Genomic DNA, 17,901 nt, shown 5'->3' on the forward strand with positions numbered 1-17,901 from the left:
TACACACTGGACCTCTGTCACTCAGAACCTTCAAGTGTCCAGTGAACTCGAAGCACCACACCAAGCACCTCCTTGAGAATTCTGACCAATCTGAGGGCCTTAACAGAACCTCAGGCTCCTCCAGATGGTCAAGAACAGAGGAGAAACCAATTTCAGCCTAAAATGAAACCAAACCTCAGACCTGGGAGCTGTTTGTCACAAAAAGCCTTTTTTATGGTGGGTTATTCTTGGGCTAGGATCACAAGTCCCAGAAGGGGGGGAGGAAGGCGTCAATATCAGGTGTGCAGTTTGCTTAATTCCAAAGTGTACTTACACAATTCCATGATAATAAATGATTTTATAACAGGGCAGATAAACACTGGAGGTCTCAAAGGGCACTTTGCAAACCTCAGCACACAAACTGCCAGATATTAAACAGGACTAATGAAACTTCAGATAAAAGACTTTAAACAGGTGAACAGGATATTATAGTACAGAGACAAGGAGAGAGACAAAATAACAATAGACAATAATAAATAATATATCTACAGAAATTAAAGTGAGACAATATAACTTCATAACTCTCAATTAAACTGAAATTGAACTTTGTAACAATTAGAATTATTACAACAAAGCACACAAGCTTAAAGGTTACTGGGCCGATATGCTCAATGAATATTACAGTCTCATATTGAAGTAAAAAGTAAAAAAGTGTGGAATGCACCTGAACCTTTACCGATTAACGCACAGCATTTCAGTAATAATCAAATTCCCTGCATAAAAGCTACAGTATTTTGCTGGCTGACCATTTGCAATGAATGTTAACGAAAACAGAAATGTACAAAATGGGGTCAAATTCCCAAACCAAAATTGAAAAATTGATGAAAACACAAACAAACCGAAACGCAAAATCAGTCATGTGACTCGGACGGGGAGGACCCCATGCACACCCGGGGCACAACGCACAGCACGCGCTGTTCACCTGAGTCACGTGACTCCACCCACAGCGGATCGATGAAGAGTAGGGTGCTGCGCGTCCTGCCCAGAATAGCATCCTGCTGTTTAGCTGGGCGGGATCCGAGGGGCTCTCTTCGGTTTTCTGCTCGCTTCCCATTTTAATAAGAGCGTGTCCTCCAGGCGATCACACGCACGACAGCAGTCTGCCGCTACGAAGTCAAAGCAGCAGCTAGCGCCGAAGCTCAGGGAGCCGTGCCTTGATTATCTGTCGGGAGGAACGCTACCGTAAAATGTCACCGTCTCTGAAAACGAAGGACAGCGGGGTAACATCCCCGCGCCCCTCACACGACGGAGTTCCATTCACGGGTGCGCTGGAGCATGGCAGGCCTAAAGAGAAAAATTTCTCTTCTCTTTCCGCGAAACAACATCGCGGCTACGATGCGGCGGCCCTCGTCGGGCTTCAACGGACGGGCGAGCAGAACGTGCTACCGTCCCCCGAATACGCATCAGGCCGGGGTCTTCAGCCAATTAACCCCCGGCGTCGCCAGACGCCCCGCGGCAGGAAGTATAAAAGAGACGGCCGGAGAGCCTTCATTCCGCAGGGTCCGCCCTGCAGACAGGCGGGAGTCTGATAGCGTTTTTCATTAAATAAAGTAACAATTTTTAAATCGTGTTTACTCAGTATCTCCTCGTCTAATAAAACATTTTGTCCGAAGACCTGAAACCATTCAGTGGGACAAATAGGCAATAGTGAAAATCGGGAAAGGGGCAAATTCCTTTTCAGAGCACTGTATGCAACATCCATCCCACTCCAGCTCAATGTGACAGATTATTATTTGTTTATTTTTTCTAAATTGAACCGCACGGTATGGAACACAAACACCGCACAGGGAGACCTGGTGTTTAAAATGAACAGGGGTTTGGAGCAGAAGCAACAGCCCAGCTCACAGAGGTGCAAACGGCGGGGTCGGTCTCTGGCGACGGTCGGGCTGGGGCGGTTCAGTGCGGTGCGGGGCTGACGTCCCGGCTTCCCGGGCCGGGTAAAGATGGCCGAGGCCCGGTCTCTCGCCAGCCCGCGCTGCCATGGCGAGGCCCGGAACAATCCGGCTCCTGACATTTCCCTTGCAGCGGGAGTGAGCCAGGGCCGCCGCGATCCCGTAATTACATTCCGCCTGAAGGCAGGAAATCCTGGCCGGGGTTGCCACGACTACACGATTCGCGGGTCCTCAGCTTGTTTGTGGTTTTTTTTTTATTATCACCGCATTACCATGACAATATGAAGTGGCGAGATTTTATTGTTGACAAAAATCTTTATTGAAAACAAGATTACAAAGTCATAGTCAGAGTTATTAAGTTATCATGCAGGCGCCTGCATTTAATATTTTGCCATTCGAAACCCGCTGTAAACAAAATGCAGGGCCGGTCGTGTCATTTCCTCTCTCTCCAGAGCCCCACAACCCCCCCCCCCCCCCCCCGAGCGTCAGGGCTGTAATCCTCCACCATCGTAAACTCAAATTGCAACGATGGGGAAATCACAAAGTAAAGATTTACAGCTGCAAAAAAGCAGGAGAACAAGAGAAAACGGCAAGAGAAAAAACTGCGATTCATTCTCTCCGAGCGGGCTCTCTAATCGCTGCTGCAGTCCTCCAGCTCTGGATCTCCAGCTCTAGAAACTACGCCAGGCAAAGTAAGCCTCCCTATCCTTCTCTCCTTCTGTTAAGCTTCTGTTTGTTTCGGGCGCGCGCGGTCGGCAGCCTCTAACGAACAATCACAACTTCACAGCGTGCCCCCGCCTGGTCCCCGGAGGAGGCGGGGCTGAGAGAGCTCTGTGTCCCGTCTACCTTGCAGGTGCACCATAATTAATTCATCAGAGGAGCAGGGATTGAATGGAATGGCAGTGTGCAGCCCTGGTGCATTATTTACGCTTTAAGTGTAACTGAATATCTGTCATTGTGCCTGTGGTAAAACACCGGGTTTTGCTTCTTTCCCTCCGACAGCCCGACAGCCAAACCACAACATTTTTAGTTTTCTGCTGCCGTGGAGGTTGTACGCGAAGCACACCAGAGAGAGAGAGTGTCCTGATAATTATCATCATTATCATCATCATCATCGTCGTCGACGACATCATCATCAGTGGAAGTGTCTGTGCGCGTCTATGTGTGGAGTCCAAGTCTCGAGGCAGGACATTTGCACAGAGTGGGTTCTGAATCTCAGATCTCAGATCCCAGTGCTCCGTCTATCAGCACAGAACAAGCAGCCCGCAGTCTATCGCATTACAGTGCCACCCTTTACCACAATACCACACACGACGGGGACAACAGCTCAATGTCTAATCCCTTAAACACTCCGCAAAACACTTTTACAGCCTGTTATTGTATCGCATATGTCATTTTATATATGCATTTCTTGGAGTAGTTACGTGTGTGTGTGTGTGTGCGCGCGTGTGTTTGTGTGCATGTGTGTGTGCATGCGCGTGTATATTCGTGCGTGTGTGTTTGTGTGCATGTGTGTGTGCGCGTGCGAGTGTGTTTGTGTGTGTGTGTGTGTGTGTGTGTTTGTGTGCGTGCGTGCGTGTGTGTGTTGCACATTATGAAATGTTTACTCAGGCACCATTTTAAGCCGCGACAGCAGTTACGGTGCATTTATATCCATTTCCGTTAATAAGAAGGGAAAACAGCCAGGGGAACGCTGCCTGCTGTGGTTCAGAATCCAGCAGAGCGCTGGGGACACATTAAGCCAGGCTGAAGGCTGCCGTACAGTCTCTCCGTTTCTCTGGGAGGGAGGGGCTCATATGAAACGCCTGCCATTTTAATTACAAAGTCCCAGCTTTTGTGTTTTGCTAGACGTTTTTTGTCCAAGTTTGGCAAAAAAAAAAAAAAAGTAATATTGATAACTCAGTGGCGAGTTTGCTCTACGGAGACATCCCTACAAAAGCCGCAGTCCAAATATACGCTGGCGGCCATACTGTCCGCACTGCTTCGGCTGACTAATGGGACGAGGCAAAGATAAACAATTGTGAATAAATGAAGCTTTCAGCAGGAGAAGCAAGACCGCAGCAAGCGAGCGACAGCCGCTCAGTTTTCCCTGTCGTCCCCTCAGCCCATACACCGTGACTCTCTCTTAGGCAAAAACCAGCCAGCCCCGGATAGCCTGCAGACGATTCGTCACATCTCGCCCTCGAACGCCGTGGCCGCCTCTTACCCGACTTCCCTCCTCCGTCTCAGATCAGTCGCGCGTCCTGCTTCTTCTTCTCCTCCTCTTCCTCCTTTCCCGCCCGTCGCCCCCTTACCCGCTCCCCTCTACGGGCTCCCCGCTGCTGCACGAATTCACTTCAAAAACCCCCTCGCTCCCGCGCTCCACCGTGACAACCACTCTGCTCCATAGCCGACAATCTTCCATTAATGCTGACACTTCCTCCTTCGCTGCGCATGCTAATGCTAATCGCTGTGCTTAGTGTCTCATGATCTCGCATTACTGCGGATGTCAATTTGAAGAAAGCGCTGAAAATGATGACGTGATAGAACTATCTGTCAGGGTTGGGTAACATTTATGGCATTCTGTCCCGTAGGCCAACAGCAGTAGGGAAAACTCAACCCAGTGGGCACCTGCCAGTCGTCTGTGGGTCGATGAGAGTAAACAGAAAACTTTTTCATTTTTTAAACCATCTCTTACAGAGCACGACAGTTTATATTTATCAGCAAACAAACCACCTCTATACATCATGCAGTTTGTTTACAGTGGGCACTGAGGGCGAGTGCGGTGCTGCAAAGCACAGTATGACTCAGTGTCACTGCCTGCAAACTGCTCATGCACAGCAAACCTTAGCGAGAGAAGCAGAAAATGGATCCAGGGAGCGCCTGAACTGTAGCAGAATGCAGGCCTGTGATTAGAAGGGGAGCAGTGTGGGAAAGTACCACAGGGCCCACTGAAATGAGAGAAGACTATGGGTGATACAGCAGAGGAACAGGGTGCTGGGAAAAGCAGCATTCTCTCCAGGCCAGTGTTCAATGCTGCCTCTCAACCCTGCACTCAGATGATGGGGATTTATCACTGGCCTTCATCCAGATGCAGCCGTGAACCAGACTCCTCCCAACTGCCAATCACTGCTCAGTTGCAGGGCCCTGCTCCAATCACAAACCGGCCAGTCAAATTCACCCGTGCTTTAACAATCCAGGGTTTGCAGGGCAGAAGTGCCTCTCACCCCGATCAGCTGACGTACAGCGAGGGTACCAATATTCATTGGGCGGGAGGTCTAGGTGGGTGTGGCTCCTGTCCACAGTGCTGTGAATGAACGGCTTTCTCTGCTTCTCACCTCAGACCACAGAATCGGCTCCCACAGAATGACATCAGCCAGGATTCACCCTCTATCCACATACCAGACATGCCCTCAACAACGTGAACATTCCTGGTCAACTGTTTCCCAGCCATTCAAAACTGAACACTCTTTTGTTTGCTGAGTACACTGATATAATTATGGTGGACATGGAAACGCGAAGGAGAGCCATTTTCACCATGGCTGAACCTTTAAGTTAAGAAGCAGCGCTACACAGCTGAATGATTGTCGATCTACTCGTTCTCTCTGCGTCTTCACCTTCAGCAGCCATTTTTGTTCACAGTGAGCTTTGCTTTCAGGCTGTAAGCAAACATTAGGAAACCACAGGAGCAAACCGAGAAGGCGCTTGAGCATGTTTGCGAACCTTTCACAATCGCCATGTCGAACATAGCCAGGCAGGTAGCAGGAGCTTCTGTTATCTTTATTCTGATACAGAACCCTAATTACTCCATTTGCGGAATCATTCCAAATCTGTTCAAGGCAGGAGTTGACCTGCGAGCATTAGGACACTCCACAAACTGCAGGAGTCATCCATGATCACCAGTACTGTAAAAGGACATTGATTAAGACAATGGTACACCAGTGAACACCCGGAGCTGCTCTTAAGTTTCTTAAACCCACCCTGCAGTGAATGTTTTTTAGTTTGGCTTGCAGCCAAGTGACAAGCAGCCTCTGTGCCCATCCTTTTAATCATGCCACAGGTGTATTTTTCAATTGAATTCAATACTTTGATTTCTTCTGGCATGTGCGTCAAAATATGTTGAAGTATCATGTTAGGTAAAGCGAGCTTTCAGAATGGACAGAAAATCTGCCATTATCCTGTCATGGTAATGTACCTAAACCTGCTCTCATACAACCTAACTCTAGATGTGCGATATACTGAAAAGCTTTTGTTAGAGTGTTTTAATGGTGAAAAGTGCACCTAAAACTAGTGCTGTTATGTGTCCAACGGTTAGAACCACCCCGTCCTGACACAGCACAATGTCAGTATGAGAATCAAGCAGAATTCACAGATAGTGGTGGCAGCCTTCAAATATTTATAGATTGATTTTATGTTAGATAAAAAAATATATATATGATGCATATATAATGTGAAGATTCTGGTTCTTACACAGGTCCCTGTTAGGTAAACATAATGATTTATAAACAGTATTATTCCTACATGGCTGGGAAATCAACTGCTCACAGGGTGCATAATTCAAGATCCTTCTGCTTTCCATTGCCTACAGGAGATAATGTTTATCACAGCGTATAGTATATGAAACACAACAGAATCTCTGTTCTAGAAGCATACAATATGCACCAACTCTCAAAGGTCAAACTGCAGAATACCAAACACTTAAAAAATCTCCAAGATATTTCATATTTTCTCTGCCTGCGAGGGATATATCCCCAGTTTGCCTACACTCAAGGGAGGGTCATGTTGAACAGCTGCTCAATCCAGGCCAGTCAGTTGAGACTCACAATTTCAATATACAGGGAAATGACTTATAGGCAACCTGCAAACCACAGTCAGCTAAAAGTGCATGAAATGCTACTGTCACAGGAAAATGACCATCTATACCTGCAAACCACAGCCTGATAAAAGTGCATGAAATGCTACTGTCACAGGAAAATGACCATCTATACCTGCAAACCACAGCCTGATAAAAGCGCATGAAATGCTACTGTCACAGGAAAATGACCATCTATACCTGCAAACTGCAGCCTGGTAAAAGTTCATGAAATGCTGCAGTTCTTTCCACAGTAACAGCAGGGGCTGTGACCTCCTGCTGCCAGGGACATGACCTGTGCTTCAGAGGCACAGTCTGTTCGTGGCTCTCACCGCCCATTACTGCCTGACAAGTAAAAAAATACCAGCACCGCCTCAAGGCCTTCACTGCAGAGATAGGGCCAAAAACATTACAGCTTACATTCTGCTAATTGGTTTTGATTTACATCACCCAGGATAAATTAAATCGCTGGAATACCTTATTTTATTAAATTATACATTTTATATTGCAAATATTTATGCGGGCTAAAGATTCTGAGTTTCAGCAGTCAATTAAACATGAAAACATTTACTTCTGTACATAAAACATTGCATATATTTAACAAAAATAACAGGCCGCGTCCACGCAGCCATAACCGGCCAGACACTAAACCAATTCAAAACATTAATTCATAAACTGAGACCACCACAGACCACACAGCAAATTTTGGATGCAATTAGACGAGGGTGCAGCTGCAGCTTTTTAACCACTGAGGTTTTATGACTCCCGTGGGCTTCACAAGGCTTCGCAGCACACGCTGTACAAAGTGTCACGTTTGTTCAAAAGTTCAATTTTTTCTCTGTACGGATATGCTTCCTGGAGATAGTCGCCAGCCTGGGAGCGGAGAGCCTGGTTCATCCGCCCCGCTGGAGTATCATGGACTAAAGTGCAGTCCACGCAGTATCACCCTGCAGTCCCTCTTTGTCCCCTGAGATCAGCTACCGGCAGCCGAACCTCCTTCCACCTCCTTCTCCAATCAAGAACCCTCCTGTCTTTCCTCCTGACATTCCCCAGTCTGTTGACACGCAGTCTCTTGTTCACCTTGAAAGGAAATGCATTACTTCGGTAACAAAGGGCTAACGCTGCGACAGGCGCTAATTGGCTGGTGATTCATTCTATGTTTTCTAATCTGTGCCAGTGCATCAATGAAGCAAAGGCACCAGTGCAGAGCAAAAACCTCCCACGTGAAAGAAAAAGTGCAGGTTTTTCACCTGTGTTTATTAACTCTGAGTATACAATCTAGCAGGATATTTAATAATTCAGGGGGGCACGGCACAATGCCATGGCCTGGCACAAACTCACATTCACACAACCAGAATTATTTTTAAGTGTTTACGTCTGTAAGGAGGAGCAGCTAACTTTCAGACATAACAACAGTAGCCAACGCTCTAAAGACAAAAACTGTCATGGCAATTAGCTAATCATTCAGCGGTGACGGTTAGCCTAGCTTATCACTCAGAGGCAGAAATTAGCTGATCGCTCACAGGTAGCACTTTAGCCTAGCGCTGAGTGGCGCCACTTCAGCTTAATAATATATTGAGGAGACACCAGTTTGGTGCTCACTACCTGAAAGGACATACAAATGATGGTGATAAATTAGGTGTTTGGTGGGGTTCTGTTTGTACTTACTGTAAGAGTATGATGATTTGATGATTTCCATCTCATAGCCAAGGATATAATATTGCTTAATCATGTCAAATTATGACATATTTAAATTGAGATGCTTAAGCACAGTGTTTTATAGAAAACATTTTCTACGTCTCCCACCCACACAAGCAACTGCTACATATTTTCCAAACCTCATCTATCCAATATTTTCTGAAACTAGCATTCTCTCAAAGAGTCACATATTACAATACATCCATAAAACATAAATAGCCAGGTACTACTCAAACAATGCTGCCATACCTTTCTTAAATGATTAATTGGACTAGCACAAACTAACATTAACTGATATAGCCTAATCAGCTATTAACTCAATCTGTACAAACATTGAACCTTAAACAGTGAGTGGTTACTGTCTCTTCTAGTAGCCCATGTGAAGTTTTCCAGTACTAGGTGAGCATCTGTTATATGCCTGTAATGTAATACCTAGGATCCATGCAATCACGGTTCCTCTGGTTATCTGTATCATAATTAAATTTATGAATTCGTAACACACATCTTTATCTCTTGGTTATTATTCACCATTCTTGACAAGCACATCTACTAAAGATCTTCATGCTTATTAGAACAATGGGGAAAGTCAAAATGAAAATGAATGCTTGATGTGCTTGAAAATGATACGTTTCAGATAGCCTATTTCTCATTCATTGTGAACAGTGACTGACTGCTACAATATAGGCTATCAACCACTGGTTCATGTGGAGACTAAGTTTTCATTGAGCAAAGAATACCCTCATCATGGTCCACCTATTCTGTTCAACATACATTATTCTATACAATGCAGCTATGCAAATCCCATCTTACCATGTTCTTCCATAATTCCCTTATCATTATATGCATCATTAAACAGTGAAAAAGATTCCATTCTGTGGAGGGGAGAGTGGATATAGATACAGTGAATAAAACGTTAACAGGATTTGTGGGTTTCCTCTAAATAGTTAAAGAAATAACAGGGGTTGTCATAAAAGGCTTTATTTGCTCATGTTATAGTTTATATAGGACAAACAAACCGACAGCAGCACAGCCCTTAGAACCCTTAGGACCACTCTTTAATAAAATCATCATGAATGCACACACTCAGACTAACATTTCTCAGAATGACTTGGCTAGAGTGCCAATTATGCCCTCATCTTAAGAAGGGAGGCCTTCAAAGCCTCTAACATCAGTCAAGAATCCGTCTCTGCTTCTGAAAATAACAAACTCATGGGTTTGTCACTTCTCACGGATTCTCTGGGAATTTTAAGCATGCAAACTATGCTGCAAGTCGTCAGATAATGTGTTCTCAGAGGACCAGTGTTAAGATCATGGTGAAAGTACTTTTCCCATTTCCTACTGCGCCAGCCTCGTCAGATCATTTACGTGCTCAATTATTTCAATAATAATTCACTGGAAAAACATATTTGTGGATACACTGGACATAAACAACCAGCCTGCAACAAACATTCATGTGGCATTTTGAACAAAAAAGGATATACAATTAAACTTCAAACTTGCTTGTAAAATGAAAGGTCAAAAAATTATAAGAGTCATAAGAAGTGTCCAGTCTAAGAGTTATTAGGTGGCCACAGTCATTACACAGCACATTTGGCCCTGATAATTAGTGTGAAGGTACCAATTAAACTGACTGGATTACTTGAAACACATCTGTGGTAGGCTCTGATTCACCATTGGCATTTCTAAATGTATAGGCCGTGTCATGTGACACTAAAATAATATAAATGCAATGAGCACTACCTGGGGCTTCAACAATTTGCAAAACCAAAAAAACAAAACAACACAAATAGACTTTTGAGGACCATATACCAGGCAGTAAATTTTAGTTTTACAGGCCATAACTTCTTGGCTCAACTACGGCTACTATAACACATAATTTTGCACTAACATTCAAAGGCAGTAGTTTTCATGCAAAATTGACAAGCCTGTCTCTTGTGTTTCAGCTACAAGAATATATTTATTTATTTATTTTTCCAAATGTTGATTCCCCCCAATTCATTTCTCGTCATGCAACCACATCTTTGAAGACAAAAATATATAGAAATATTACAGGCTTGAAAATAAATCTCAGACACAGACAAAACCAAACATATCATGTCAAAAACCCAATAACCGACCCTACCATGAAACCAGAGGATTCTTTCTTTCTTTCTTAGGAGAGCTGCAAGTCATATCTCTGCTGGTCCTACAGTAAACATGGTTTATTTTAGAGACATATTTCCCCAGGTTGGGTGAATTTCGTAATTAGCTGAATCCCGCAGAGATGGACGGTAAGTGTGTGGAACTGTGCTCCTAAAACACAGCATCGCTGTTCCTATCACGGGACTCAAATTAGCGGCTGCTCGCGGCACAGCTTGCACACGCCGAGGGTGCCGTCACACATCCCTTTTTAATTCGCGCTGGAGAGTGACTGACAGCTTAATGCTCGCTATCTGGCACTGGAGAAACCACAACCATATCAGAGAACAACAAATGCTGGAGTGCTTGGCTGAGGTGGCCCAGAGTCCCAGCAAAGCTGACTCGTGCAACTTGATACTCACTGGGCAGTTCTCCCACCCCATTAGGGGAACCTACAAAGGACTATGGGCCAGTCACACAATTGGTAAATATATTTTTAGCATGTTGTTTGTGTTTGGAGACAAAAAAAGGACAAAATGAGAAAAGCTGGCAGTGGGTGAAATACGACATGGCATGGAAGAGAACCGAATTTCTCTCAACTAGTTGGTGATATGAAGGTATAAAGGGTAACAGACAGCAATGTACAGAAACGGGAACATAGATTTTCAGACGGCCCAGTGAATAACTATGCACTCATTGGGATTTCACATCACGGATCATGTGGCCTCTGCCTGACACAGGCATGGCTAGACTTTCCAGTCTGAAAGAAAACACCACTAATTTGTCATCTGAAATTGACCTAGGACATAGGTCCTAGTACCTGAAAACAGACCTTAACATAAAAGCGCACAACCAGACATCAACCAGAAATAATTAAGCTACCTGTGAATAACAATCTATTAAGGGCTTTAATCATGACTATCATTACAATGATACCGCTTTTCAACTCACGCAAGAAAAAACATATTAAGAGTTAATTATAATTATGTTTTATTGGAGGGAATTAAATGTATAAATTGTGAGGTATCAGAATCTCTGAGTTAAGTACTGTGGCAGAAAAAACTAACTGAAATACTGAATATCCACAAAGAATAAGGGTCACCAGATTCTTTGCTACATCTACAGATACATCTTATGAAGTACTAGTTGCCAGGGAACTGAACAGTTTCACACAGTACAATAACCACATGGTAAATCTGAGACAGCCACAAATACAATGGCAATGGCAAACACAATGCTCCAAGAGCTATCTGATATTCGCTTTATCTAAAGCAGAAATACTACGACATAATATAGCCCATTCATACTCATACGACTTGCGTCTTACAATGACAGATGGTGTACTCAGTGTAGTATAAATGAACTGTCACGGGTAGATCTGTCAGTCACCTGACTGATGCACATTAGAAGGTAACTCAAACCTTCCGGAGATGTTTGATTTTGTTCATTTGTAACACTGCAATATCATCGTACACCACGTGTTTTCCTTTTCTTTTCTTTTTTACAAGTTTACTGCAGGTACACTAACCATAGGAGTTTATTTTCCTAAAGCTGTGTCATATGATGTGCACATTTACACACACAAAACTAGTTCAGCGTGTCTAAATAAAAAGATAGTCGTGAAAGTGATGTTCTAGAACAGTCAGTTTGCTTGGGAAAGCCTTTTCCCTACTGCTTAAATACGATCTCCCAAAGACAAAGGGTTGGTGTACAAAAGGGCTGTCCTCACCCCCACTGATAGGCAAGCAAGTGCAAGCACCTGCACACCCTCATTATCACGGAAGCAAAGCAACCTAGCTAGCAAGCAACCTCTCTAAATTCAGCACTGTCATCCCTATTCGTTTCTCTATGACAGGAAAAAAAGCGACCATACCGAATATTACCATCTGGAATAATTGCCTCGAATTGTTTTATCTATACGTGCAGCTGATCGCAAGTTATAATATGCTTAGTTCTTTTTCATGTCTGCTTATCTGTCAAGGTGCCCGTCTCTCCGTCCCAAACCAAAGGAAAGCAACAAAAGAATTTGGAACTGATACATTGTTCTGTTCTATTCTTGCCAAATAGCATGACTAGCTAGCGCAAGGGTGTCTAGCTACCCAAGTAATCCGATATTTATGTCAGTGTCAATTACATTGCTTATTATAAACTAGCTAGCTACCTACCTACTTAGCAAAGCTCATCAAGAGCTAGTGAGCTGCCAAGCACAAATTATTTTTTTAGAGGCACTAGTATTATTACAGGCTAGTTCGCTAGCTAACGTTAGCTTCCAGTGCCCTGAAATGTAACCACCCCTGTCGTTCTCCAGCTCCATTTGAACCATTGAACCAATTACCTAGCTTTCTAGCTAATCTATGTTTAATAAGCATTCCCAATTACCTAGCACTACATGTACATATACGGGAAGATAATATTTAAAAATGTTGACGTCAGCTACAACATTACTGACCTTTCAGTTACAGGAAATATTGCAGTGGCTAATTAGTAAACTAAACATCTATTGATGCGATAACTGGCCCCAACACCTTGCCGGTACTGGTTAGTTCTGGCTACTGCTTTGCAGCTGCGAGTTTGCTTGCAATTGTAGCTAGCGAGGTAGCTTGCAGCTACCCACAGATACACCTAGCTAACAATATTCCCAACGTTTAACTATCTACTGAGACGTGCGACTACCTATGACAGCCAACACTGTGATATGGATAGCTAAAACAAAACTCACCCAATGCCACCTCACAGGCTTTGCGCAACTGAGAATGGTGTGCCTTTTTCACCTCCTTGTCGGCTAAGATCTTCTCCAGCGCTCGGGTTAAAAACATGTTTTTCGTCTTTTTCCCTTCATACATGACGCGCTGGAACTGGGGCGAGGAGTGCCTGTCCCAAGGGCAGAAATGGCTCCTGATCTATCGGTATTTTAAAAAGCGCTACCGATATGGTCCTAATATACAAACATAAATAAATACGGAAGGTGGGCAAAATGTACACGGAAATCCCTCAGTTTTCCATTAGCAGCTTGCCTGCGCCATGTTGGAAGGAAACGACGTCACGCACGTCAAAACGGCCGCAATGAGGCAGGGTGAGTCAGGCAGTAGTTCAGAGAGGGGTAGGGATAGAGAAAGAATAGAGAAAATGTGAGCGAGAAACAGATTGACAAGTTGTGTGCATTGCGCGTATCCATGTGCATCAAAGCGCTTTAACAGTGGGTTAACAATTCAAGTGGTCTGTTCTGTTAACCGGTCATCCATTTGGCATCATTTTTCCATACTGAAGTAGGCTTCTACATTTTACAAGTTGGTGTATTTAAGTGACATAGCCACTAGTGCGCATATCTGCAGTAGGTGCCCTGCCTCATCTGCAGTGTAGCTGCATTCAACAGTGCAAGATCCTGTGAACTGCGTTGGCGCTGTTATTTCTGATTGGTCAACGGACCTTGTTCGGAAGTGTTTGATCACTTGTTTTGATTTTACACCAGTTTTCCCCGACCATACTATAAGCACATAATTCAACACAGAATAACATTTGCTTGAAAATTACGATTCCCTCAAAAATATATATTTTTAATGAATTTTAACTGGAGTAGGCTAGTTGGCATCCCCTTCTACCCGGGTCAGAACTGACCCGGCCTGGTTCTGTAGGAGAAGCGTTTCAGAAGGAATTCAATGTTATTCAAAGAAAGAAAGTACAGTATATGAAGTTCTTCCTTTTCTATCCATGCAATAGTTTGTACTTTGTATGGTTTCATGGGCATATTATTGCACTACTTCATTATGGTGACATCATTGAGCTTTTTTCAGCTTTTGTGAAAAAAATCCTAAATTTTCAAATGATGGCTCAGTGGTGAGTATTATCCTACAGCTGAACTCCTCTGGCTTATTGTACCAATACAATCTTAATTCTCATGGGGTTTTAAGCAGATCCTTATGATCTGTTCTGTTGTGTTGCAAGTGACCTCTTAATGTAAGATGCACAATGGTTACTTAAACAGAATCTAGACACTTTTTGGGTGGGATACAATTGCAAAATGTGAGTAACAGAAATGCCTGTGAAAATTTGGAAAGGTTTTGTGTATCAAAGTCTTAGAGAACCATTTGGGGGAAAATGAATGTGACCTTTGAACGCTGGTGGGAAATCTTTATTTTTATTGTCAGAAATTTGTTGAGGCGTTCAAGTTTTTAGGTTGAAGATAATTAGTGCATGTCACAATTAAATGAATGCATGTGTAATTTGGAAAGAACAAGCACACAACACACATGACATAGCTTGTATCTTATTCTGTACTTGTGGTATGTGATGTAAAGTAGCCAGTTACATACCTTGCTGTTTTGCGGCTTTGGCTTGCATTTTGGCGGTGATTTTGCAAGAGCAACAGAGCCTGACTCAGCAATTCTGCCCCACCCTTGTCATTTGGAGTATTGGGGTAGTGAGTTGCCTGAATTTCAAATTTCCCTGACCATCTGCAAGTCTGTACATCTCAGAGTGCCCTCTTCCCTGTTAGCCGTTTAAGCCATTAATACAGACCTTTTTGGTGTCACTTCAATTAGTTGATCTTTCACCTACTGATTGAAATGTATGATTGAATTTTGACTGTTGCACAAGCCCTACATTGCTTCAGTAGTCTGAGAGGTGATTGCAGGACCTTGACCTAAATCTATAAAGAAAAACAGGGATTAAAACGTCCCTCGCACAACTCCCAGATGTTGAGCAAATCTAAAGCACTAGCCACCTGCAAAGTGATCCACAATCATCACTATGGTCCACACTCAAATCCTGACTATGCCAGCACTGTGGCCAGCTGTTTAACTGCTATGTGTGCTCTGCACTTGGTTGCTGATGCAGTAATTTTGGATTCTGTTCTATTCTTCTCGTAGAGCCTGGACAAACATATGATTGTTCACTCTTCTCAAACCACACATGTTCAATGGAGCTCACGTCTGGTGAGGAGAACTGTTATCTGTGGCATAACTGTCCCATTCTCATTTTGTAAGTAAGCCTTTGTTACATGCGCTGCATGAGGACGTTTGGTGTACTGTTGGCATGTTATTATGTCAGGGTGAATGCCCAGGAAGGCCAACAGCTGAGGTCCCAGTAGTTCAGCAACATGCTTCTGCACTGTGTAGCCAGGTTGGCATCAATAATGAAAAATGAGGTTCTGTGGTGACTAGACACTCATGCCCAGACCATCATATGTGGGCATCCCGTTCAATTAGTTTGTTGTTGACAACAACAGTTAAGACATTGTTCTGCACTTCTGCATTGCAAGACATGTCAATCAAAGTTGTAAATCGAAAACCTTCATCATTAGAGTACTTGACTCCATTACTGACACAAACTCGTTCTTTTTCTTGGTTAGAAGAGCATTGAGCGATGTGCATTTTACAGGCTTTTGTGACTTGGCTGTTCTAGCACAGTCTCAAAGTTGGAATGGGATCTTGCTATTTAGCAAAGCACTGTGACTGGTGGTCTCCCAGGCCATGACACATTTTATCTGAGTTCAGCTGAAATGTCTTCTCGTGTTAAAAATAGCATATTTTACAGTATAACCACAAACTGACTATGCTGATAGTGATTTAATTAAACTAGGCATTCAAAATGACCTAATATGCAGGTCTTCATTTTCCTATTTACCTGGGCATGCAAAGATAACTATCATTGCCCATCGTAATGCAGGCATTAATTTGCAGTCTAGACATACGTAAAAAAATAAAATGTCTTCCGGTGGAGATCAGACTATTTTGGAGAGATTCCCAACAGCCAGATACCAGAGGCTGATGCTACAGTATATGCAAAAGAACAGAGAGAGAGCAAGAGTCCCAGTGGTACTGTAATAGAGAGGTGTTTGAATGTTAATGAGATAAAGACAGGGCTAAGGAAAGCCCAAAGTCATTGCCTGCAGATGACAAACTGGGGGAATGCAATGGCACAATATAACATTCAGAACAAAACCATGAATATATTTGCTGCGCAAATACGAATAAAACATTTTAAAAAGTAGAATTTGCCTCTCAAATCCTCTTTAGGGTATAAGGGATATTTAATGAAACAATTCCAAGGGTTCAGAGATAGTTCTCCAAAAGTTATATACAGTGTACATAGTTCTCCAAGAGTTATACACAGTATTTATCATTTTTGAGGTTTTGAATTAACTAAATGTATTTGGGCAATGAATCACAGAATTGGCAATTAGAAGTGAGATTTGTGTACGGTTGCACATACAATATTTGCAAAAATATTCTTTAAACTAATCCAGTGAAATACTATGCATGCTTGTCCACATATTTTATTATAGGCATGATATCTGAATATTTTGACAAGAATCATATCATATCTTTTTTTAACTGAGATAACAAACATAACATGCACACGCACACAAAAACACACACACTTGGATTTAAATTATTAAAATTCTTAATGTTTTGTCAGATACTTCAGGGTTATGTTATTCACTATGGTTGTAAGTAAAGAAGTCAATTTAGTATATTACTGCCCATATTCTGCAGTGCCTAATTATTTTCTGTGTAAGAACATTAGTAGTGTATCTTGTAAATTCATGCGTTTAAAGATTGTGTTTAAACATTCCACTGTTAAATGACCACAATATAAAGCTAACAAATTGCAAAATATCATTAAATCAGAGAATATTGTGTTATGTTTAACCTACAATTTGATTGCTGTAAAATGAAGAGACCATCATTTTCTCACTCCATGGGCCATTAACACAAATGACCTGGCTCTATGTGTATTGAATCTCATTAGTAAATTTATTGTATTATCTGCTTGTTTTTACTAAGAATTCCAGTGTGGTGTATTAGGCATGTTGCTTGTTTTATTTTTTTTCTGCAGAAATGATATAGGCCTATATATGGAAGCATAGTAAAAGTGGAAAATTAATTAGTCAAAAGGAAAGGGGAAAATATCCACCTCACACAGTAATATTTCAGTGTTGTTATATTAAGCAGGTCCAGGCTACTGTCTGAAAAAAGCTATTGGTAAATTGATACTTCCTGTGTTCTGCGTGCTTGTTGTAAAACTGCGTGCTTGCTGAGAGAATGAGAGGAAATGATATAAGGAAGTTCAACTAGGGCGGCACTCCAGTGTGATTTTGGAGAAATTCCATTAACAGCAAGCACCCACAGTAATTGTCAGAGCTCATGGACTGTCTTTCTTTTTGGTGTTGGTTAGAATCTGGATGGCTCAAAAGGTCAGCTCTCAGGGCAGGTTCTGTGATTTGAAGTAGACTCTCACAGGGCTATAACTTCAATCATTTTCAATAATTTTGAGTCTCAAGTAGAGATACCAGTTTAAAAAAATATATTTTCCCTCTTTACT

The 17,901-nt window shown here is 42.7% G+C and overlaps 1 protein-coding gene across 2 annotated transcripts in view; it reads right to left on the minus strand.

Annotated features, from left to right (window-relative positions):
- The window catches only part of arfgef1 (ADP-ribosylation factor guanine nucleotide-exchange factor 1 (brefeldin A-inhibited)), a 67,512-nt gene extending 53,638 nt beyond the window's left edge, over window positions 1-13,874 (minus strand). Inside the window, exon 1 of one of the 2 annotated variants that reach the window (XM_064333022.1) lies at window positions 13,298-13,874. In XM_064333022.1, the coding sequence (XP_064189092.1) occupies window positions 13,298-13,421 (124 nt within the window). In that variant the 5' untranslated portion in view covers window positions 13,422-13,874. The remainder of the gene's footprint in view (window positions 1-13,297) is intronic. The other variant, XM_064333023.1, reaches the window with a different exon arrangement.
- Between the last annotated feature and the right edge of the window lie 4,027 nt (window positions 13,875-17,901).

Source organism: Anguilla rostrata, chromosome 4, assembly GCF_018555375.3.
Source record: "Anguilla rostrata isolate EN2019 chromosome 4, ASM1855537v3, whole genome shotgun sequence".
NCBI lineage: Eukaryota > Metazoa > Chordata > Actinopteri > Anguilliformes > Anguillidae > Anguilla > Anguilla rostrata.